General features: G+C 47.9%; 1 protein-coding gene across 1 annotated transcript in view; it reads left to right on the top strand.

Annotated features, from left to right (window-relative positions):
- Window positions 1–24,990, top strand: part of BPIFB6 (BPI fold containing family B member 6) — a 181,899-nt gene that overhangs the window by 110,275 nt on the left and 46,634 nt on the right. The window contains exon 5 of the mRNA XM_063963591.1: window positions 7,035–7,098. Coding sequence (XP_063819661.1) covers window positions 7,035–7,098 — 64 coding nt within the window. The remainder of the gene's footprint in view (window positions 1–7,034; window positions 7,099–24,990) is intronic.

Genomic DNA, 24,990 nt, shown 5'->3' with positions numbered 1-24,990 from the left:
AGTATAAGTACGGACTGTGTGACGTGCCTACTTGGATGCGGTCACTCATATAATCCTCCACCATTCTATCAATGTTGAGAGAATCATATGCAGTGACAGTAGACGACATGTCCGTAATCGTTGTCAGGTCCTTCAGTCCGGACCAGATGTCAGCATCAGCAGTCGCTCCAGACTGCCCTGCATCACCGCCAGCGGGTGGGCTCGGAATTCTGAGCCTTTTCCTCGCACCCCCAGTTGCGGGAGAATGTGAAGGAGGAGATGTTGACAGGTCGCGTTCCGCTTGACTTGACAATTTTGTCACCAGCAGGTCTTTCAACCCCAGCAGACCTGTGTCTGCCGAAAAGAGAGATCCAAGGTAGGCTTTAAATCTAGGATCGAGCACGGTGGCCAAAATGTAGTGCTCTGATTTCAACAGATTGACCACCCGTGAATCCTTGTTAAGCGAATTAAGGGCTGCATCCACAAGTCCCACATGCCTAGCGGAATCGCTCCCTTTTAGCTCCTTCTTCAATGCCTCCAGCTTCTTCTGCAAAAGCCTGATGAGGGGAATGACCTGACTCAGGCTGGCAGTGTCTGAACTGACTTCACGTGTGGCAAGTTCAAAGGGCATCAGAACCTTGCACAACGTTGAAATCATTCTCCACTGCACTTGAGACAGGTGCATTCCACCTACTATATCGTGCTCAATTGTATAGGCTTGAATGGCCTTTTGCTGCTCCTCCAACCTCTGAAGCATATAGAGGGTTGAATTCCACCTCGTTACCACTTCTTGCTTCAGATGATGGCAGGGCAGGTTCAGTAGTTTTTGGTGGTGCTCCAGTCTTCTGTACGTGGTGCCTGTACGCCGAAAGTGTCCCGCAATTTTTCTGGCCACCGACAGCATCTCTTGCACGCCCCTGTCGTTTTTTAAAAAATTCTGCACCACCAAATTCAAGGTATGTGCAAAACATGGGACGTGCTGGAATTTGCCCATATTTAATGCACACACAATATTGCTGGCGTTGTCCGATGCCACAAATCCACAGGAGAGTCCAATTGGGGTAAGCCATTCCGCGATGATCTTCCTCAGTTGCCGTAAGAGGTTTTCAGCTGTGTGCGTATTCTGGAAAGCGGTGATACAAAGCGTAGCCTGCCTAGGAAAGAGTTGGCGTTTGCGAAATGCTGCTACTGGTGCCGCCGCTGCTGTTCTTGCGGCGGGAGTCCATACATCTACCCAGTGGGCTGTCACAGTCATATAGTCCTGACCCTGCCCTGCTCCACTTGTCCACATGTCCGTGGTTAAGTGGACATTGGGTACAACTGCATTTTTTAGGACACTGGTGAGTCTTTTTCTGACGTCCGTGTACATTCTCGGTATCGCCTGCCTAGAGAAGTGGAACCTAGATGGTATTTGGTAACGGGGGCACACTGCCTCAATAAATTGTCTAGTTCCCTGTGAACTAACGGCGGATACCGGACGCACGTCTAACACCAACATAGTTGTCAAGGACTCAGTTATCCGCTTTGCAGTAGGATGACTGCTGTGATATTTCATCTTCCTCGCAAAGGACTGTTGAACAGTCAATTGCTTACTGGAAGTAGTACAAGTGGGCTTACGACTTCCCCTCTGGGATGACCATCGACTCCCAGCGGCAACAACAGCAGCGCCAGCAGCAGTAGGCGTTACACGCAAGGATGCATCGGAGGAATCCCAGGCAGGAGAGGACTCGTCAGAATTGCCAGTGACATGGCCTGCAGGACTATTGGCATTCCTGGGGAAGGAGGAAATTGACACTGAGGGAGTTGGTGGGGTGGTTTGCGGGAGCTTGGTTACAAGAGGAAGGGATTTACTGGTCAGTGGACTGCTTCCGCTGTCACCCAAAGTTTTTGAACTTGTCACTGACTTATTATGAATGCGCTGCAGGTGACGTATAAGGGAGGATGTTCCGAGGTGGTTAACGTCCTTACCCCTACTTATTACAGCTTGACAAAGGGAACACACGGCTTGACACCTGTTGTCCGCATTTCTGGTGAAATACCTCCACACCGAAGAGCTGATTTTTTTGGTATTTTCACCTGGCATGTCAACGGCCATATTCCTCCCACGGACAACAGGTGTCTCCCCGGGTGCCTGACTTAAACAAACCACCTCACCATCAGAATCCTCCTGGTCAATTTCCTCCCCAGCGCCAGCAACACCCATATCCTCCTCATCCTGGTGTACTTCAACACTGACATCTTCAATCTGACTATCAGGAACTGGACTGCGGGTGCTCCTTCCAGCACTTGCAGGGGGCGTGCAAATGGTGGAAGGCGCATGCTCTTCACGTCCAGTGTTGGGAAGGTCAGGCATCGCAACCGACACAATTGGACTCTCCTTGTGGATTTGGGATTTCGAAGAATGCACAGTTCTTTGCTGTGCTGCTTTTGCCAGCTTGAGTCTTTTCATTTTTCTAGCGAGAGGCTGAGTGCTTCCATCCTCATGTGAAGCTGAACCACTAGCCATGAACATAGGCCAGGGCCTCAGCCGTTCCTTGCCACTCCGTGTGGTAAATGGCATATTGGCAAGTTTACGCTTCTCCTCCGACAATTTTATTTTAGGTTTTGGAGTCCTTTTTTTACTGATATTTGGTGTTTTGGATTTGACATGCTCTGTACTATGACATTGGGCATCGGCCTTGGCAGACGACGTTGCTGGCATTTCATCGTCTCGGCCATGACTAGTGGCAGCAGCTTCAGCACGAGGTGGAAGTGGATCTTGATCTTTCCCTAATTTTGGAACCTCAACATTTTTGTTCTCCATATTTTAATAGGCACAACTAAAAGGCACCTCAGGTAAACAATGGAGATGGATGGATTGGATACTAGTATACAATTATGGACGGGCTGCCGAGTGCCGACACAGAGGTAGCCACAGCCGTGAACTACCGCACTGTACTGTGTCTGCTGCTAATATAGACTGGTTGATAAAGAGATAGTATACTCGTAACTAGTATGTATGTATAAAGAAAGAAAAAAAAACCACGGTTAGGTGGTATATACAATTATGGACGGGCTGCCGAGTGCCGACACAGAGGTAGCCACAGCCGTGAACTACCGCACTGTACTGTGTCTGCTGCTAATATAGACTGGTTGATAAAGAGATAGTATACTCGTAACTAGTATGTATGTATAAAGAAAGAAAAAAAAACCACGGTTAGGTGGTATATACAATTATGGACGGGCTGCCGAGTGCCGACACAGAGGTAGCCACAGCCGTGAACTACCGCACTGTACTGTGTCTGCTGCTAATATATAGACTGGTTGATAAAGAGATAGTATACTCGTAACTAGTATGTATGTATAAAGAAAGAAAAAAAAACCACGGTTAGGTGGTATATACAATTATGGACGGGCTGCCGAGTGCCGACACAGAGGTAGCCACAGCCGTGAACTACCGCACTGTACTGTGTCTGCTGCTAATATAGACTGGTTGATAAAGAGATAGTATACTCGTAACTAGTATGTATGTATAAAGAAAGAAAAAAAAACCACGGTTAGGTGGTATATACAATTATGGACGGGCTGCCGAGTGCCGACACAGAGGTAGCCACAGCCGTGAACTACCGCACTGTACTGTGTCTGCTGCTAATATATAGACTGGTTGATAAAGAGATAGTATACTCGTAACTAGTATGTATGTATAAAGAAAGAAAAAAAACCCACGGTTAGGTGGTATATACAATTATGGACGGGCTGCCGAGTGCCGACACAGAGGTAGCCACAGCCGTGAACTACCGCACTGTACTGTGTCTGCTGCTAATATATAGACTGGTTGATAAAGAGATAGTATACTCGTAACTAGTATGTATGTATAAAGAAAGAAAAAAAAACCACGGTTAGGTGGTATATACAATTATGGACGGGCTGCCGAGTGCCGACACAGAGGTAGCCACAGCCGTGAACTACCGCACTGTACTGTGTCTGCTGCTAATATAGACTGGTTGATAAAGAGATAGTATACTACTAATATTATATATACTGGTGGTCAGGTCACTGGTCACTAGTCACACTGGCAGTGGCACTCCTGCAGCAAAAGTGTGCACTGTTTAATTTTACTATAATATTATGTACTCCTGGCTCCTGCTATAACCTATAACTGGCACTGCAGTAGTGCTCCCCAGTCTCCCCCACAATTATAAGCTGTGTGAGCTGAGCAGTCAGACAGATATATAATATATATAGATGATGCAGCACACTGGCCTGAGCCTGAGCAGTGCACACAGATATGGTATGTGACTGACTGAGTCACTGTGTGTATCGCTTTTTTCAGGCAGAGAACGGATATATTAAATAAACTGCACTGTGTGTCTGGTGGTCACTCACTATATAATATATTATGTACTCCTGGCTCCTGCTATAACCTATAACTGGCACTGCAGTAGTGCTCCCCAGTCTCCCCCACAATTATAAGCTGTGTGAGCTGAGCAGTCAGACAGATATATATAATATTATATATAGATAATAGATGATGCAGCACACTGGCCTGAGCCTGAGCAGTGCACACAGATATGGTATGTGACTGAGTCACTGTGTGCTGTGTATCGCTTTTTTCAGGCAGAGAACGGATTATAAATAAAACTGGTGGTCACTATCAGCAAAACTCTGCACTGTACTGAGTACTCCTAATGCTCCCCAAAATTAGTAAATCAAGTGTCTCTCTAATCTATTCTAAACGGAGAGGACGCCAGCCACGTCCTCTCCCTATCAATCTCAATGCACGTGTGAAAATGGCGGCGACGCGCGGCTCCTTATATAGAATCCGAGTCTCGCGATAGAATCCGAGCCTCGCGAGAATCCGACAGCGTCATGATGACGTTCGGGCGCGCTCGGGTTAACCGAGCAAGGCGGGAAGATCCGAGTCGCTCGGACCCGTGAAAAAAAACATGAAGTTCTGGCGGGTTCGGATTCAGAGAAACCGAACCCGCTCATCTCTAGTGGAGACATTGACCAGCAGCAATTGCCTCCACAAAGTACACAGGGAGCTGAGATGGTGGATTCCAGTGGGGACGAATTGATAATCTGTGAGGAGGGGGATGTACACAGTGATATATCGGAGGATGATGATGAGGTGGACATCTTGCCTCTGTAGAGCCAGTTTGTGCAAGGAGAGATTAATTGCTTTTTTTTTGGTGGGGGTCCAAACCAACCCGTCATTTCAGTCACAGTCGTGTGGCAGACCCTGTCACTGAAATGATGGGTTGGTTAAAGTGTGCATGTCCTGTTTATACAACATAAGGGTGGGTGGGAGGACCCAAAGACAATTCCATCTTGCACCTCTTTTTTCTTTAATTTTTCTTTGCGTCATGTGCTGTTTGTGGAGTATTTTTTGGAAGGGCCATCCTGCGTGATACTGCAGTGCCACTCCTAGATGGGCCCGGTGTTTGTGTCGGCCACTAGGGTCGCTTATCTTACTCACACAGCTACCTCATTGCGCCTCTTTTTTTCTTTGCGTCATGTGCTGTTTGGGGAGTCTTTTTTGGAAGGGCCATCCTGCGTGACACTGCAGTGCCACTCCTAGATGGGCCAGGTGTTTGTGTCGGCCACTAGGGTCGCTTATCTTACTCACACAGCTACCTCATTGCGCCTCTTTTTTCTTTGCGTCATGTGCTGTTTGGGGAGTGTTTTTTGTAAGGGCCATCCTGCGTGACACTGCAGTGCCACTCCTAGATGGGCCAGGTGTTTGTGTCGGCCACTAGGGTCGCTTAGCTTAGTCATCCAGCGACCTCGGTGCAAATTTTAGGACTAAAAATAATATTGTGAGGTGTGAGGTATTCAGAATAGACTGAAAATGAGTGGAAATTATGGTTTTTGAGGTTAATAATACTTTGGGATCAAAATGACCCCCAAATTCTATGATTTAAGCTGTTTTTTAGTGGTTTTTGAAAAAAAAACCCGAATCCAAAACACACCCGAATCCGACAAAAAAAATTCGGTGAGGTTTTGCCAAAACGCGGTCGAACCCAAAACACGGCCGCGGAACCGAACCCAAAACCAAAACACAAAACCCGAAAAAGTGCACATCTCTATTATATACATATCCAATCTTTGAACATCTTGAATTACATGTTATCCTACTATGACATACTGTATATTCAGCAATTCAGATTTTCCTAATCATATCCTATAAAAACTAGAATTCATACAGTACTATATATTATATTGTTGAGTTGTAATAAGACTGAAACATCTGTTTTCAATAACTGCATTATTCAGGGATGATGCTAAACTGGCTATTTTTGCTTTTTTATAGGCCCTACACACTGGCCGATTTTTTTGAAAGATATGAACGATCTCGTTCATAAATGAACGAGAACTCGTTCATATCTTTCAGTGTGGAGGCTCCAGCGATGAATGATGTGCGTCCCCGCGCTCGTTCATCGCTGGTCCCCCGTCGGCTGTACATGCAGGCCAATATGGACAATCTCGTCCATATTTGCCAGCACTCCAATGCAGCCGGGTGACGGGGGGAGTAAAGAAACTTCACTCCCTCCGTCACTGCCCCCCCCCCCGCCGCCGGGTCGCTCGTCGGCCATATCCGCCGTCGGGCAGCTCGGCGGCGATCCAGTGTGTGGGGCCCCTTAGTCTGCATAGAGCTTATGTAAGTACAAAGTAAAATGTAGGCAATTTCCATGACTCTACCCAGTACCCACATACAGTATCTACTATAACTATGCCTACTAGAGAGATCTCACTATAGCAAATCAATCTCCAGATGTCTCCTTGCGCATCCATCCGACGATTGGGTAGTACGTAAGGCCGCATCACAATTGTGACTAGATAAGCTCACACGACCCGTTCATGGGCGCACACACATCCATGCTGTCCTATGGATCGTGGTGCGTATGCAATGCACACATGTGACTGCGGGCACACTACACGTGGCAAACGACCCGTGACTATTAGCGGGTAAGATAAGCAAGTAATTATCTGTAAATAATATTTGTATTGACTTTCATAAACTTTCTTTTGACATCATAATTGTGGCATTTATAACTGGCATTTATTTTTTGCAGAATTTTACCCAATGTGATGAATAATTTTCTGGATAAAAATCTCAAAAAACTTTTGCCTTCTACGGTAAGTTAAGCTATTGATTCATACTGAAACATATAGCTACTGACTCTGACTTCGGAGCAAAGCAAGAAAAAGAGAGTAACTTTACATTTGAACAAACCATATTACAATGATGCAAGTGGTACAAATACTTTTTTTCTGCATGTGGGATAAATGCAGAGGCGTTGCGTGGAGTCATGACTCCCGGAGCAGGCTGCTGTCATGGCGCCCCACCACCACCACCACACACACAGTCACACACACTTGTATATAGAGTCACACACATAAACACACACATACATACACACGTACAGACAAACACGCACATATCTACACCCATATGTGTACAATATATGTGCGTGTTTGTGTATTACACACAGACACATACACACATACTGTATACACATAAACACGCACATATTCTCAAACATATACACACATTTAAACACACACACACACACACACAAACTTTATTCACTAAGTGAAGGGCAGGGGCAGGGGGTACCTGCAAAATTGGGAGACTTGCCTGTTCTTCCGGGGGGGGGGGGGGGGGGGGGGGGGCTGGGAGGGCCACTTGATTTTTGGTTCTTCTGGGAAGCCTCCAAATCTCCCCTCGCCCCCCAACACCACACTGCTCTGCACTGGACTCTGCACTGCAGTCAGCGACATGGAAGTGTAGGGCCACACATAGCGGACAAATGGGTCCCGTTCAGCGGGACCCGCTTGGCCGGAAAGGAGAGTGTACATGGTCACCTATACAGGCGCCCACACATGTGGGGACGTCCCGCCGCCGCCAGATCCAACCGCAGCATGCTGCGGTTGGGCCGGATGGCAGGACGAGGGGATTTCAGTGTGAACACATACGGGGATGGGGAGCACACACTACATACAGCACAGTACAGGGAGGGAGCACACACTACATACAGCACAGTACAGGAAGGGAGCACACACTACAAACAGCACAGTACAGGGAGGGACAGAACACACTACATACAGCACAGTACAGGGAGGAGGAGCACACACTACATACAGCACAGTACAGGGAGGGAGCACACACTACATACAGCACAGTACAGGGAGGGACAGAACACACTACACACAGCACAGTACAGGGAGGAGGAGCACACACTACATACAGCACAGTACAGGGAGGAGGAGCACACACTACATACAGCACAGAACAGGGAGGGAGCACACACTACATACAGCACAGTACAGGGAGGTAGCACACACTACATACAGCACAGTACAGGGAGGGAGCACACACTACATACAGCACAGTGCAGGGAGGGACAGAACACACTACACACAGCACAGTACAGGGAGGAGGAGCACACACTACATACAGCACAGTACAGGGAGGAGGAGCACACACTACATACAGCACAGAACAGGGAGGGGGAGCAAACACTACATACAGCACAGCACAGGGAGGCAGCACACACGACATACGGGTGGTAGTCATGTGACCGCCGGTCGGCTGACCGACAGTCACATGACCTCCTCCGTGAGCCCGACGGCTCACTATCCCGATGGTCGGCATGCCGACCAACAGGGACTATTTCCACTGGTGGGTGTCCACGACACCCATAGAGTGGGAATAGAACCCGTGGCGACCGCAGGTCGCCACCAAGCCCGCAAGGGGCTTGCTGCACTCGCCCTTCCCTGCCGGGATCCCGGCGTCGGTATGCTGCCAGGATCCCGGCGTCAGTAAGGTGACCGTCAGTAAGGTGACCGGCATACACCCCTACATACAGCACTGTACAGGGAGGAAGCACACACTACATACAGCACAGTACAGGGAGGAGGAACACACACTACATACAGCACAGTACAGGGAGGAGGAGCACAAACTACATAAAGCACAGTACAGGGAGGGGGAGCACACACTACATACAGCACAGTACAGAGAGGGAGCACACACTACATACAGCACAGAACAGAGATGGAGCACAAACTACATACAGCAGCACAGTACAGGGAGGGGGAGCATGCACTACATACAGCACAGTACAGGGAGGAGAAGCACACACTACATACAGCACAGTACAGGGAGGGGGAGCACACACTACATACAGCACAGCACAGGGAGAGAGCACACACTACATACAGCACAGTACAGGGAGGGAGCACACACTACATACAGCACAGTAGAGGGAGGGAGCACACACTACATACAGCACAGTACAGGGAGGGGGTGGGGGAGCATGCACTACATACAGCACAGTACAGGAAGGAGGAGCACACACTACACACAGCACAGGGAGGGAGAACATACTACATACAGCACAGTACAGGGAGGGAGCACACTACATACAGCAGCACAGTACAGGGAGGGGGAGCACTCACTACATACAGCACAGTACAGGGAGGGGGAGCACATACTACATACAGCACAGTACAGGGAGGGGGAGCACACACTACATACAGCACAGCACAGGGAGGGAGCACATACTACATACAGCACAGTACAGGGAGGGGGGGGCACACACTACATACAGCACAGTACAGGGAGGGACAGAACACACTACATACAGCACAGTACAGGGAGGAGGAGCACACACTACATACAGTACAGTACAGGGAGGAAGCACACAGTACATACAGCACAGTACAGGGAGGAGGAGAACACACTACATACAGCACAGTACAGGGAGGAAGCACACAGTACATACAGCACAGTACAGGGAGGAGGAGAACACACTACATACAGCACAGTACAGGGAGGGAGCACACACTACATACAGCACAGCACAGGGAGGGAGCACACACTACATACAGCACAGTACAGGGAGGGAGCACACACTACATATAGGCCCTCATTCCGAGTTGTTCGCTCGCAAGGCGAATGTAGCAGAGTTACACACGCTAAGCCGCCGCCTACTGGGAGTGAATCTTAGCTTCTTAAAATTGCGACCGACGTACGCGCAATATTGCGATTACAAACGAGTTAGCAGTTTCAGAGTAGCTCCAGACTTACTCTGCCTGTGCGATCATTTCAGTGCTTGTCGTTCCTGGTTGACGTCACAAACACACCCAGCGTTCGCCCAGGCACTCCCACCGTTTCCCCGGCCACTCCTGCGTTTTTTCCGGAAACGGTAGCGTTTTCAGCCACACGCCCCTGAAACGCCGTGTATCCGCCCAGTAACACCCATTTCCTGTCAATCACATTACGATCGCCGGAGCGAAGAAAAAGCCGTGAGTAAAAATACTTTCTTCATAGTAAAGTTACTTGGCGCAGTCGCAGTGCGAACATTGCGCATGCGTACTAAGCGGATTTTCACTGCGATGCGATGAAAAATACCGAGCGAACAACTCGGAATGAGGGCCATAGCACAGTACAGGGAGGTAGCACACACTACATACAGGACAGTACAGGGAAGGAGCACACACTAAATACAGCACAGTACAGGGAGGGAGCACATACAAGTAGTGAAACACAGACACAGGGGACCAGTGCGGCGGAATCTGTCCCAGTGACCAATTCGCCCCTGATTATATACATAGCAACCACATTTTTCCATGAATAGTACCACATTACACGTACAGCACCACATAACACGAATAGCACCTCATTACAGGTATAGCACAGCACTACACTTATAGAACCGCATTATAAGAATTGCACCACATTACATGTATAGCACCTCATTACACAAATAGCACCACATTACATACATAACCACCACATTACATATGTAGCCACAGCAATACATACATAGCCACCGCATTACATAAAATAGGCCCATCATCATGGACAGGCATTGAGCAGCTGTAGGGCTTAAGGATGTTGTATTAGAGATTGTCCCAGGGCTGGCTGTGTGTGCTGCCTGTGTATCCTGAGAACAATATACCTACTGCTCCTGTCCAGTCCCCAAACCATACACTGTGACTGGGGATGCCCTAACCCGTACACTAATATGATAATGCAAATAATGTAATTAAAAATAACCTCTCTGCCGGGTCCCCTTCAGTGCTCAGTCGCCACTCTGGCCAGTTCAGTGAGAGTGCGGGAACTGGGGTGGCGGCGGGTGTAGTGAACCTGTCTCCGACCATTGCTATGCTGCTGCTCCTGGGCCAGGCTCGTTGAAGAGACCTTTGGTTGGGGCCAGGGAGAGGATGCTGCTGGGCTGGTTAACTTTGTCAAGGTCTCCCATTGGTAGAACAGCATCACCACTTTTCACGGCTATCTTCTGGATTGTGTTCCAATGAACCACAAGTACTGGAAGCAGTGTGAGCCAGCCGAGCCTGAGTGTGAATCGGCCTGGCTGAGAAAGATATGGGACCAGCCCATCGGAATCTCTCATGTTGTCCTGGTGGGCCAATCCGCCCCTGTATTAGGGGCCTGATTCAGAGATGTATGTTAATGCAAAATATATGCAGTTGGGTGACTTTTTTTAAAACTGGGCATGTGCCAGGCCCAGAACCACAGTGCGCATGTCCAGGGATGGTTCTGCAGCTCCGGTCTAAGGGTGTGTACACACGGTGAGATTCGGACTTATCCGATTCTCACTGTGCAACGGGGGGCCGGGTCGGCACTTAGCCAGTATCGCAAGCACATAATGAGTGTGCTTGCGATCCTGGTTCTGTGCGATTTTGGCTAAGGTGGTCATTCCGAGTTGTTCGCTCTGTAAATTTTTTCGCGTTGCAGCGATTTTCCGCTTAGTGCGCATGCGCAATGTCCGCAGTGCGAATGCGCCAAGTAAATTTGCTATGCAGTTAGGAATTTTACTCACGGTTTTTTCTTCGTTCTGGTGATCTTAATGTGATTGACAGGAAGTGGGTGTTTCTGGGCGGAAACAGGCCATTTTATGGGCGTGTGGGAAAAAACGCTACCGTTTCTGGGAAAAACGCAGGAGTGGCTGGAGAAACGGAGGAGTGTCTGGGCGAACGCTGGGTGTGTTTGTGACGTCAAACCAGGAACGACAAGCACTGAACTGATCGCAGATGCCGAGTAAGTCTCGAGCTACTCAGAAACTGCACAGAGATGTCTTTTCGCAATATTGCAAATCTTTCGTTCGCAATTTTAAGAAGCTAAGATTCACTCCCAGTATGCGGCGGCTTAGAGTGTGTAAAGCTGCTAAAAGCAGCTTGCGAGCGAACAACTCGGAATGAGGGCCTAAGTGTCAATCTTGACTATCTCTTCTATAGAGATAGTCAGGATTGACTTGCCTGCACAGTCTATTTTTTCTGCCGATGCCGACCGCGCGGGGCCGCGCATCGGCATCGAATCAGGATCGCAAGGTGACTGTCACCTTGCGATCTGCACTATCTTTTCTTCCGATTCTGACTATATAGTCAGAATTGGAAGAAAAGATCTCACCGTGTGTACACACCCTAACTGACAGGCTGCGGTCATTAGGGATGGGGTGGTAACACACTGACAGGCTGCATTCTTGAAAATGGGGGCTTAGTATATAATATAATTTTATTAGAACTGCAGCTACAACATGCAGAATAAAGACTGGAACAAAGCTGCTGCACATTCCCAGTGGCAGCAGCATCTCAAGGGCCTAATTTTGAGTTGATCGCAGCAGCAATTTTGTTAGCAGTTCGGCAAAACCACGTGCACTGCAGGGGAGGCACATTTAACATGTGCAGAGAGAGTTATAGGCCCTACACACTGGCCGATTTTCTGAAAGATATGAACGATCTCGTTCATAAATGAACGAGAACTCGTTCATATCTTTCAGTGTGGAGACTCCAGCGATGAATGATGCGTGGCCCCGCGCTCGTTCATCGCTGGTTTCCCGTCGGCTGTGCATGCAGGCCAATATGGACGATCTCGTCCATATTTGCCTGCACTTCAATGCAGCCGCGTGACGGGTGGAGTGAAGAAACGTCACTCCCCCCGTCACTGCCCCCCCCCCCCGCCACCGGGTCACTCGTCGGCCATATCCGCCGTCGGGCAGCTCGGCGGCGGATCGGCTAGTGTATAGGGCCCTTACGATTTGGGTGGGGTGAGTTCAATCTGCAATCTAAATTGCAGTGTAAAAATAAAGCAGCCAGTATTTACCCTGCACAGAAACAAAATAACCCACCCAAATGTAACTCTCTCTGCACATGTTATATCTGCCTCCCCTGCAGTGCACATGGTTTTGCCCAACTGCTAACAAAGTTCCTGCTGCGATCAACTCAGAATTACCCCCCAAGCCTGCAGTGTGTGTGGATATGAGCACTCATTCAGTGCACTGGACTTATAGAGACATTTTAGCAGCTTCCAGAAAGGAGAGACAGATATGTTAACAGGGTGTGGATCATTGGGTCGACAGTAACTAGGTCGACAGTCATTAGGTCGACCACTACTGGTGGTCGACCACACCTGAAATAGGTCGACATGGTCATTAGGTCAACATGGAAAAAGATCAGCATGAGATTTATTAAAGAAAAAATTGTTTTTTTTTCTTCGTACAGTGACCGGGAACCCCAATTAGTGCGCCGTGTCCATGTCCCCTCGCATGGCTTGCGCAAGGTGCCTCGCTCCCCTACTGCTGTACTCAGCACAGGTTACTATTCCCAATCGTAGTGCACGTGGATCGTAAAGTATGAAAAAGTTAAAAAAATAAAAAAATGTGAAAAACTCATGTCCACCTTTTCATGTGTCGACCTTTGCCATGTCGAGCTAGTGACCATGTTGACCTTATGACCATGTCGACCTAATACATGTCAACCATTAGTGGTCGACCTAATGAGTGTTGACCTAAGTGCTGTCGACCTAAAGACCGGATACCATCTTAATATGAGCTGTGGAAATGTGCACTTAGGGGTAAATTTACTAAGATTCGTATTTTCCCGTTTCAGGTCAAAGTTCAATCACGAATGACATCGAAAGTGTAAAACTGCAACTTTTTGAATTTGTTACGACGGATTTACTAAGCTGTCGTATTCGGGTTTTTCTTTTCTTCCGATGTCGATGTCATTCGTGTTTTTTTTGTGTTTTTTACGGCAGTGATTAGCAAAACACTGCCGACTTTTTTACAATTAATCTCGGCCGGATCTGTGTGATCCGTGCTGGGGTTCTATTTTTTTTTTTTTTTTAATTAAACACTGTAAAATTAAAAAAAAAAATTGCGTGGGGTCCCCCCTCCTAAGCATAACCAGCCTCGGGCTCTTTGAGCCGATCCTGGTTGCAGAAATATGGGGAAAAAAATGACAGGGGTTCCCCCATATTTAAGCAACCAGCATCGGGCTCTGCGCCTGGTCCTGGTCCCAAAAATACGGGGGACAAAAAGAGTAGGGGTCCCCCGTATTTTTAAAACCAGCACCGGGCTCCACTAGCTGGACAGATAATGCCACAGCCGGGGGTCACTTTTATATAGTGCCCTGCGGCCGTGGCATCAAAAATCCAACTAGTCACTCCTGGCCGGGGTACCCTGGGGGAGTGGGGACCCCTTCAATCAAGGGGTCCCCCCCCCAGCCACCCAAGGGCCAGGGGTGAAGCCCGAGGCTGTCCCCCCCCATCCAATGGGCTGCGGATGGGGAGGCTGATAGCCTTTGTTGTAAAAGAAAAGATATTGTTTTTAGTAGCAGTACTACAAGGCCCAGCAAGCCTCCCCCGCATGCTGGTACTTGGAGAACCACAAGTACCAGCATGCGACGGAAAAACGGGCCCGCTGGTACCTGTAGTACTACTACTAAAAAAATACCCAAAAAAAGACAAGACACACACACCGTGAAAGTATAATTTTATTACATACATACACACATACATACATACTTACCTTAAGTTCCCATGCAGGTCGGTCCTCTTCTCCAGTAGAATCCAAGGGGTACCTGTTGAAGAAATTATACTCACGAGATCCAGGGGTCCAGGCTCCTCGGGAAATCCAGGGGTAATCCACGTACTTGAAAAAAATAACAAAACGGACACTCGAGCCACGCACTAAAAGGGGACCCATGTTTGCACATGGATCCCCTTTTCCCGACTGCCAGAAACCCACTCTGACTGATGTCTAAGTGGGTTTCTTCAGCCAATCAGGGAGTGCCACGTTGTAGCACTCTCCTGATCGGCTGTGTGCTCCTGTCCTAACTGACAGGCAGCACACGACAGTGTTACAATGTAGCGCCTATGCGCTCCATTGTAACCAATGCTGGGAACTTTCTTGCTCAGCGGTGACGTCACTTTAGGTCAACCGCAGGGCAGAAAGTTCCCATCATTGGTTACAATGTAGCGCATAGGCGCTACATTGTAACACTGCCGTGTGCTGCCTGTCAGTGAGGACAGGAGCACACAGCTGATCAGGAGAGTGCTACAACGTGGCGCTCCCTGATTGGCTGAAGAAACCCACTTAGACAGAAGTCAAAGTGGGTTTCTGGCATTCGTGGAAAGGTGACCCATGTGCAAACATGGGTCCCCTTTCAGTTCGTGGTCGGGACACCGTTTTGTTATTTTTTTCAAGTACGTGGATTACCCCTGGATTTCCCGAGGAGCCTGGACCCCTGGATCTCGTGAGTATAATTTCTTCAACAGGTACCCCTTGGATTCTACTGGAGAAGAGGACCGACCTGCGTGGGAACATAAGGTAAGTATGTATGTATGTGTGTATGTATGTAATAAAATTATACTTTCACGGTGTGTGTGTCTTGTGTTTTTTTGGGTATTTTTTTAGTAGTAGTACTACAGGTACCAGCGGGCCCGTTTTTCCGCCGCATGCTGGTACTTGTGGTTCTCCAAGTACCAGCATGCGGGGGAGGCTTGCTGGGCCTTGTAGTACTGCTACTAAAAACAATATCTTTTCTTTTACAACAAAGGCTATCAGCCTCCCCATCCGCAGCCCATTGGATGGGGGGGGACAGCCTCGGGCTTCACCCCTGGCCCTTGGGTGGCTGGGGGGGGGACCCCTTGATTGAAGGGGTCCCCACTCCCCCAGGGTACCCCGGCCAGGAGTGACTAGTTGGATTTTTGATGCCACGGCCGCAGGGCACTATATAAAAGTGACCCCCGGCTGTGGCATTATCTGTCCAGCTAGTGGAGCCCGGTGCTGGTTTTAAAAATACGGGGGACCCCTACTCTTTTTGTCCCCCGTATTTTTGGGACCAGGACCAGGCGCAGAGCCCGATGCTGGTTGCTTAAATATGGGGGAACCCCTGTCATTTTTTTTCCCATATTTCTGCAACCAGGATCGGCTCAAAGAGCCCGAGGCTGGTTATGCTTAGGAGTGGGGACCCCACGCAATTTTTTTTGAAAAAATAAGCACTTTCCCACCCCTTCCCACTGATATACATGCACGGATCTCATGGATCCGTGCATGCCTATCCAATCACGAATAAAAAAAAAAGGTCTGTTTTTTTTTAGCACTTTTTTACGAGTTGTAATTTTTCACGGCAGTGTTTGTTTGTTTTTTGCTTTGCACTTCTTAGTAAATGACCGAGATTCATACTTAAACAGCCGCGTTTTGACCGATGGTGTATTCATTCGTAATTTTTTACTTGGACTTGCAAAAAATTACGAATGCCCTCATCTCTGCCGTGATTAGTGTTTAGTAAATTACCGAGATGACACTTTGATGAAAAAACGGCATCTCGGTCAAAATCGGGAGCTTAGTAAATTTCCCCCGGTGTATTCATTCGTAATTTTTTACTTGGACTTGCAAAAAATTACGAATGCCCTCATCTCTGCCGTGATTAGTGTTTAGTAAATTACCGAGATGACACTTTGATGAAAAAACGGCATCTCGGTCAAAATCGGGAGCTTAGTAAATTTCCCCCTTAGAAGGCTCAGTTCTGTCTTCTAATGGTTATATCATGAATGTATATTTATTATGGGATATTTAACCTTTTACAGACCACAAATGTTATTTATATAACCTTAATATGTTTGAAAGTTCCATTTTTAGACTCTTTCCCCTTTCAGCCAATACTGTAGACCAGTGTTTCCCAAACTTGGAACCCTTAACAGTACATGTTTTACAGATCTCTTCAGTATCACAACTGAAATCATTAGCACAAACAGTGTATCTTTTAAAATGTGTCAGCCAGTCATGAATGCACCTGTGCACCAACTAGGAGATCTGGAAAACATACAATGTTAAGGGTAGGTGTTATGCACACCAGTGCCTGCAAGAAAGTACTGGTGTCAGAACTGTTATGCACTCCAGTGTCTGCAGGAATGTACTGGTGTTTGAACTGTTATGCAAAACAAATGGACTCACAGACAAACTGGGGAATATGACATAACGTACACAGAAGGTGATAGGGTAACAAAATACACACAAAGTGAACAGAGAAGCCCAGAGGCTAAGGAACTGGGTATCTCCCTTGTATTAGAACTGCTCAGATGTAAAAAGCAAGATGTTGTGTTTTAATACGTAGAGAACCCGAAATGCTGTTGCTAAGGGCAACAGCAAAACCCTAAAGGGTTACCAACGGGTGTGGCAGTAAACTCCTTGGTCAGAGATGGAATGATAGACACAAGGAGAGTCCCCACAATCCTGATTCTCACTTGCAGTGCACAGGTTTTAGCTTACTGCCACTAAACTGACCCCTGACACCTAGCACAGTGAGACAGGATTAGACAGGCAAGTCTTAGAATACAGCCGCAAACTTGCTAAGTTCACAGAGTAGTAACAGAACCCCAGCAAGCTAAACGACTGACTCCAGTCTTACTGCTAGGTCTGGATTGGCAGAGTGTAATACCAAATCCCCAGGCCTATTTGCAGTAAGCAACAAACAAATACAAAGCTACACAGTACTGGCTAACTTTCATGAACTGACTAACCAACAAAGATTCAGCAGCATCTGCTTACCCTGAAAAGAGGCCTTATAAAGCAGGTGCTGTCCACGCCCCACTCAGACCTCACAGACTGTGAGCACAAAAACCAGCACCGGATCCCCTGCCGTGCACAGAGCCTATAACCACTGCACAGCAAAAGACCCGAACCGGAGTATCAGCTGCGCTCAGGTTACTCCACTAGCACTTGTCTCCCGGTTGCCATGACGACGTGGCAGCACAGGGCAGGAGACCCTAACAGTACCCCCCCTCTGACGAGGGGTCAAAGAACCCCTACCACCGGGTTTATCGGGGAACTGCGAGAAAAAAGAGCGTATCAGTCTGGGGGCATGAAGATCACAACTGCGCACCCACGACCGCTCCTCCGGGCCATACCCCTTCCAGTGCACCAAAAATGACAGCCGACCCCGAACCACCTTGGAGTCAAGAATCCTTTCAACAACAAACTCCCTCTGGCCACGTATCAGAAGAGGGGAAGGTCTTCCACTGGAAGAAGGATTACTAATCGCCCGTTTTAAAAGGGAACAATGAAATGTTTTATTGATACCCAAAGAACGGGGCAGATCTAACTGAAATGCCACCGGATTGATAACCCTGGTGATCTTATAAGGGCCGATGAACCGGGGGCCTAACTTATGAGATGGCTGTCTCAACTTCAAATTCTTGGTAGACAACCAGACGAAGTCTCCTAATTTGAAGCTGCAGGGTCTTTTCCGCTTATCAAAAACCCTTTTGGTCACTAATGACACAGACACAAGGGCTTTCTTCACTTTCCGCCAAATACCTCTAAGGACCGAAACCACAGAGGAACCACCAGGCGTGGAGTCCAGGGGGTCAAAAGAATTGGCCTTAGGATGATGCCCATACACACAAAGGAAGGGAGAGATCCCTGTAGCAGAGTGAGCCGCGTTGTTATAGGCAAACTCCGCCATGGACAGATGAGCAACCCAGTCAGTCTGACACTTGGAGACATAACACCTGAGGAACTGCTCCAAGGACTGGTTCACCCTTTCAGTCTGCCCATTAGACTGCGGATGGTAGCCTGACGACAAGCTGACAGAAATCTGGAGATCGGAACAAAATGCCCTCCAGAATTTGGCCACAAACTGGGATCCGCGGTCAGAGACCACATCAAGTGGCAACCCGTGGAGACGCACAACATGCAGCATAAATAATTCAGACAGGCGTCTGGCTGATGGCAGCCCAACCAGTGGAACGAAGTGCGCCATCTTCGAAAACCTGTCAACGACAACCCAGATGGCTGTCATCCCCGAGGATTTGGGCAAGTCCACCACAAAATCCATTGAAATGTGGGTCCATGGCTTAGATGGGATAGAGAGTGGATGTAATGGGCCAACAGGAACCCCTCTAGGAGTCTTATTTCGGGCACAGATGTCACATGCCCGAACCCACTGATCCACATCCTTAGCCACCGAGGGCCACCACACCGCCCTAGATAGCAACTCCCGAGTTCTGGCAATACCCGGGTGACCTGCCGACTTCTTGGCATGGAATTCCAGGAACACTCGCTGTCTTAACCTAGGAGGCACAAACAAAAGACCTACCGGAAGGTCTGGAGGAGCCTGCTCCTGTGCTCTAAGGACTAATGAAAAGAAGTCCTGGGTAATGCCCACTTTAATACATGATGGGGAAACAATGGGCAACGGCTCCTCGGTGGTCTCCTGGATTGGAGCAAAACTCCGCGAGAGCGCATCAGCCTTGATGTTTTTTGACCCAGGGCGATATGTTATCAAAAAATTAAAGCGAGCAAAAAACAAAGCCCATCGTGCCTGCCTGGCATTGAGACGCTTCGCTGACTCTAAATATGCCAGATTCTTATGGTCAGTGAGAATTGAGACCACAAACTTAGCCCCCTCAAGCCAGTGTCTCCACTCCTCGAGTGCATCCTTAATAGCCAACAATTCCCGGTTACCCACGTCATAATTCATCTCGGCAGGCGAAAATTTACGGGAAAAGTAAGCACAGGGATGAAGGCGATTATCAGACACTCCCATCTGAGAAAGCACTGCCCCAATACCCATCTCAGAGGCATCCACCTCCACCACAAAAGGACGCTCTGGATCTGGGTGTCGCAGCACCTTGGCCGAAACAAATGCCCTTTTGAGACGGGCAAAAGCCGCTTTAGCCTCACAAGACCAGTGAGCAACATCCACCCCTTTCTTAGTGAGTGCCACCAAGGGCGCCACTATAGACGAAAATCCAGCGATAAATCGTCTATAAAAATTCGCAAAGCCCAGGAAACGCTGAAGCGCCTTCAAACTAGTGGGCTGCACCCAATCCAGGACTGCCTGTACCTTGGAACCCTCCATTTGGAAACCTTCTGGGGAGATAATATATCCTAGAAATGCGATTTGCTGAACTTCAAATTCGCACTTCTCCAGCTTCGCCCCAAGCCGGTGGTCTCTGAGTTTCTGGAGGACTAAGCGTACATGCTTCCGATGTTCCTCCAGGGAACGGGAGAAGATTAGGATGTCATCTAAGTATACAACTAAGAATCTATCCAAATATTCCCTGAGCACATCATTCATGAAATCCTGGAAAACTGCCGGGGCATTATAGAGCCCAAAAGGCATCACCAAATATTCATAATGCCCTGAGTGGGTATTAAAGGCAGTCTTCCATTCATCCCCCTCTCTTATTCGGATTAGATTGTACGCACCGCGTAGGTCAATCTTAGAAAAAATGGTGGCAGTACGAAGCTGGTCAAACAAGACCGAAATGAGAGGCAGTGGGTATGAGTTTTTAATCGTGATACGGTTCAATTCCCTGAAGTCGATGCAGGGTCGCAACGAACCGTCCTTTTTACCCACGAAGAAGAACCCCGACCCAACTGGAGACTGTGAAGGTCTGACAAATCCCTTAGCCAAGTTCTCCTGAATGTACTCTGCCATAGCCTGAGTCTCAGGACGTGACAGGGAGTACAACCTGCTCTTGGGAAGCTTAGCATTTGGCAACAAATCAATGGCACAGTCATAGGGGCGATGGGGAGGTAGTACCTCTGCAACTTTTTTGGAGAACACGTCCGCAAAATCTGCATAACACCCTGGCAATCCTGGCAAACTTAGCTGCGAGAGCCTGACTGGAAGGCTCAAGCAACTCCTGAAACAATCAGTACCCCAACTAAGAATCTCCCCAGAGACCCAGTCAAATTGAGGATTGTGGGCCCTTAACCAGGGTAACCCCAACACCAATGGGGCAAAAGTACAGACAGTCACATAAAAGGACAATTTTTCAGAGTGTGTGGCTCCAATAAACAAAGAAATCTGGCCAGTGCAAGAGGTAATTTTACCTTGGGATAATGGTTCCCCGTTTAACCCACAAATCTCAATTTCCGATGCCAAGGGTACTAAGGGAACAGAGTGTTTCAGGGCGAATTGGCGGTCCATAAAAACCCCGTCGGCCCCACTGTCCACAAAGGCCTCAGTCTTGACAGTTTGACCGAGGATCTTCAAGGTCACCGGAATGATAAAAGTCTTCTTGGGAAATTCTGACTTCTGGCCTGACAGGATATTTCCCATCACCCTCAGGCCCTGAAGTTTTCCGGCTTTTCTGGGCATGATACTACCACATGACCTTTATTCCCACAGTACAAACACAACCCCTGCTGTCTCCTCCGCGTCTTCTCACGCGAGGAGAGGCGGGTAGCCCCAATCTGCATAGGCTCCTCAGAAAATTCCTCAGAGTCTGAGGTTCCCTTGGGAAGGAAGGAAATCTCAGTCTCCCTTTCAAGCCTACGCTCTCTCAGCCGTCTATCCACCCGGATGGATAACAGCATGAGCTGATCCAAGCTATCAGGCAAGGGATATTGTACCAGTTGGTCCTTTATCTGGTTAGAAAGACCTCTTCGGTACTGGTGTCTCAGGGCTGGGTCATTCCACTGGGTATCATGGGCCAACCTCCGAAACTCCGTACAGTAAACCTCAACTGGCCTTCGCCCTTGCTTAAGGATCGAAATCTGAGCCTCGGCTGAGGCCGTCTTGTCAGGGTCATCATACAACATGCCCAGTGCCGTAAAAAATCATCAACACTTTTAAGCGACGGACAGTCAGGCTGCAACCCATATGCCCAGACCTGTGGGTCTCCTTGTAGCAAGGAAATCACTATGCCCACCCGCTGAATCTCCGACCCAGAAGACTGAGGCCTAAGCCGGAAGTATAGCTTGCAGCTCTCCTTGAAACAAAAGAACTGCGAGCGATCTCCAGAAAAACGATCCGGGAGATTTACTTTCGGCTCCTTAACCCCTGCAGGTGCTGCTGCTGCGGGAGCTCCGCCAGCAGCCTGGGAGGTGTGCATTTTAATGGACAAATCATTAAATTGTCGAGTCAGGACCTGCACCTGATCGACCACCTGTTGCAACGTATTTTGAGGGGTATGCTCCATATTCCCACAAAATTTCAACAGGAGTATTGGGCTGCTGAATATGTTATGCACACCAGTGCCTGCAAGAAAGTACTGGTGTCAGAACTGTTATGCACTCCAGTGTCTGCAGGAATGTACTGGTGTTTGAACTGTTATGCAAAACAAATGGACTCACAGACAAACTGGGGAATATGACATAACGTACACAGAAGGTGATAGGGTAACAAAATACACACAAAGTGAACAGAGAAGCCCAGAGGCTAAGGAACTGGGTATCTCCCTTGTATTAGAACTGCTCAGATGTAAAAAGCAAGATGTTGTGTTTTAATACGTAGAGAACCCGAAATGCTGTTGCTAAGGGCAACAGCAAAACCCTAAAGGGTTACCAACGGGTGTGGCAGTAAACTCCTTGGTCAGAGATGGAATGATAGACACAAGGAGAGTCCCCACAATCCTGATTCTCACTTGCAGTGCACAGGTTTTAGCTTACTGCCACTAAACTGACCCCTGACACCTAGCACAGTGAGACAGGATTAGACAGGCAAGTCTTAGAATACAGCCGCAAACTTGCTAAGTTCACAGAGTAGTAACAGAACCCCAGCAAGCTAAACGACTGACTCCAGTCTTACTGCTAGGTCTGGATTGGCAGAGTGTAATACCAAATCCCCAGGCCTATTTGCAGTAAGCAACAAACAAATACAAAGCTACACAGTACTGGCTAACTTTCATGAACTGACTAACCAACAAAGATTCAGCAGCATCTGCTTACCCTGAAAAGAGGCCTTATAAAGCAGGTGCTGTCCACGCCCCACTCAGACCTCACAGACTGTGAGCACAAAAACCAGCACCGGATCCCCTGCCGTGCACAGAGCCTATAACCACTGCACAGCAAAAGACCCGAACCGGAGTATCAGCTGCGCTCAGGTTACTCCACTAGCACTTGTCTCCCGGTTGCCATGACGACGTGGCAGCACAGGGCAGGAGACCCTAACAGTAGGCTTACCATACTATCCCTTTATACTGTGACACTCATGGATTACACAGGTCCTGTGGCTGATCTAAACCAGGTGAAATGCAGGCTTCAAGTCTGCCAGTGACAGGACCTGTGTAATTCATGAGTGATAGTATGGTCAGCCTAGTTAGGGGTCCCAGAGTACTGAGTTTGGGAAACACTGCTATATATAGACTTGCCATAACATCCCTTTAACCCCTTTATTGGAGGGTTTTATTAAAAAATATACACCTCCCACGGTGTGTTTTTAAATTTAGTAAGTGCAGGGGTTAAAGTACAGGGGGGAGTGCAGAGGGGCGATTGCCCACGGGAAATCACCCGCGGACATCGCCGGTGTCAGTGCTAATTGCACAATGGGTTTTTATTTAAAAAATATACACCTACCAACGGTGTGTTTTTCAATACAGGGATACAGGAATTAAGGTGCTGGTGGGGAGGTGAAGAGGGACGATCGCCCACATGGGAACACCCATGGGAATCATTAGCGTCATTGCTAATTCCTGGCTGATTCTCCGGAGAGAACCGCGTGGAACGGCGCCCGGGAATCAGCATAAGCTATTATACCGTTAAGAAAATACAGAGATTTCACACCATAAAGAAATTGCGCTACCAAGCTGCAGGTCAATGGACACTCAGAAGTGGGATGTTACCCTCACCCCAAGAAAAGACACTTCCAACTACCAACATTTCTGAATGTCCTCTTTCCTGCGCTCCCCTTAATTGAAAAAAAACAAAAAAAGGGAATCTCTACTTATCTTAAACCAGATGTTTCTCTCAGTTTTCCACAATCTTTATACCCCCATGTATTGTCAATAAAGGTGTATGTTTTTCAGAAGTTGTACATGTAAAAGAGAAGTCAGGAATACAATCTAGTGTATTAACTTTTTTTTTTTTAAATAACTTTTTTTATTTCAATTGAAGCATATCAAAGAGTCACATCAAAGTACATTGATATATATGATTGATAAGATCCATCACATGAACATTGAACACTGGTCTGTCATATAATCGAGACAAATTAGCATTGTATTCTGTTGTTAGGACCAGCATACATATATAAATCACAGTAAAGTTTCCTTCAAATATTAAAAATGAACAGAATATAATGAGTCCGGACCCATGCCCACACCCACACCCACTCCCCCCTATGACAGGGTGCTATATTCCCCCTTAAGCTAACCAGCCACAAATGAAATTGGGGGGTCCTGTTCATAAACTCTAGTTTCGTACCATAAAATATTGTGGAAACATTTCCACACTTGTTCCTTTAACGGGTGGGATAGAGTTTCTATGTAGCTTTCCCATGTTTCGAAAAATTTTATAGTGAACTTTTCCTTTTGTAGGGAAGCCTCCAGCCATTCCATTCTGAAAATGTGAAAGATCTTCCCTAGAAAAAGTGATAATGGCGGGGCAGAGGGCTGTATCCACATCTGTAAAATGCATTTTTTGGCAGCTGCTGAGATTATCATCAATAATTTTTTAACACCCTGTGCCACCCTAGTGCCTTCCGGCATCATGCCAAATATTGCCCATTCAGGGGTAAGCGGTACATAGTTAACTAGGTGTTGGGTAACATATCTCCATATTTGGACCCAGAATCTCCGGATTATAGGGCACTCCCATAGGCAGTGAAACAACTCAGCTCGTTGATTTCCGCATCTGGGGCAGGACGCGTCTTCTAATGAACCCATTAGATGTCTACGGTGTGGTGACAGGTATGTTCTATGCCATATATTTAGAAAGAGTTCGGTGTAGGATGCAGCAGGTATCAGCCTAATGGATAATTCAAGATGCT

This window comes from Pseudophryne corroboree, chromosome 3 (assembly GCF_028390025.1).
Source record: "Pseudophryne corroboree isolate aPseCor3 chromosome 3, aPseCor3.hap2, whole genome shotgun sequence".
In the NCBI taxonomy this organism is placed as follows: Eukaryota; Metazoa; Chordata; class Amphibia; order Anura; family Myobatrachidae; genus Pseudophryne; species Pseudophryne corroboree.
The sequence above is the reverse complement of the archived record's forward strand: the minus strand, read 5'-3'. Positions and strand labels throughout refer to the sequence as shown.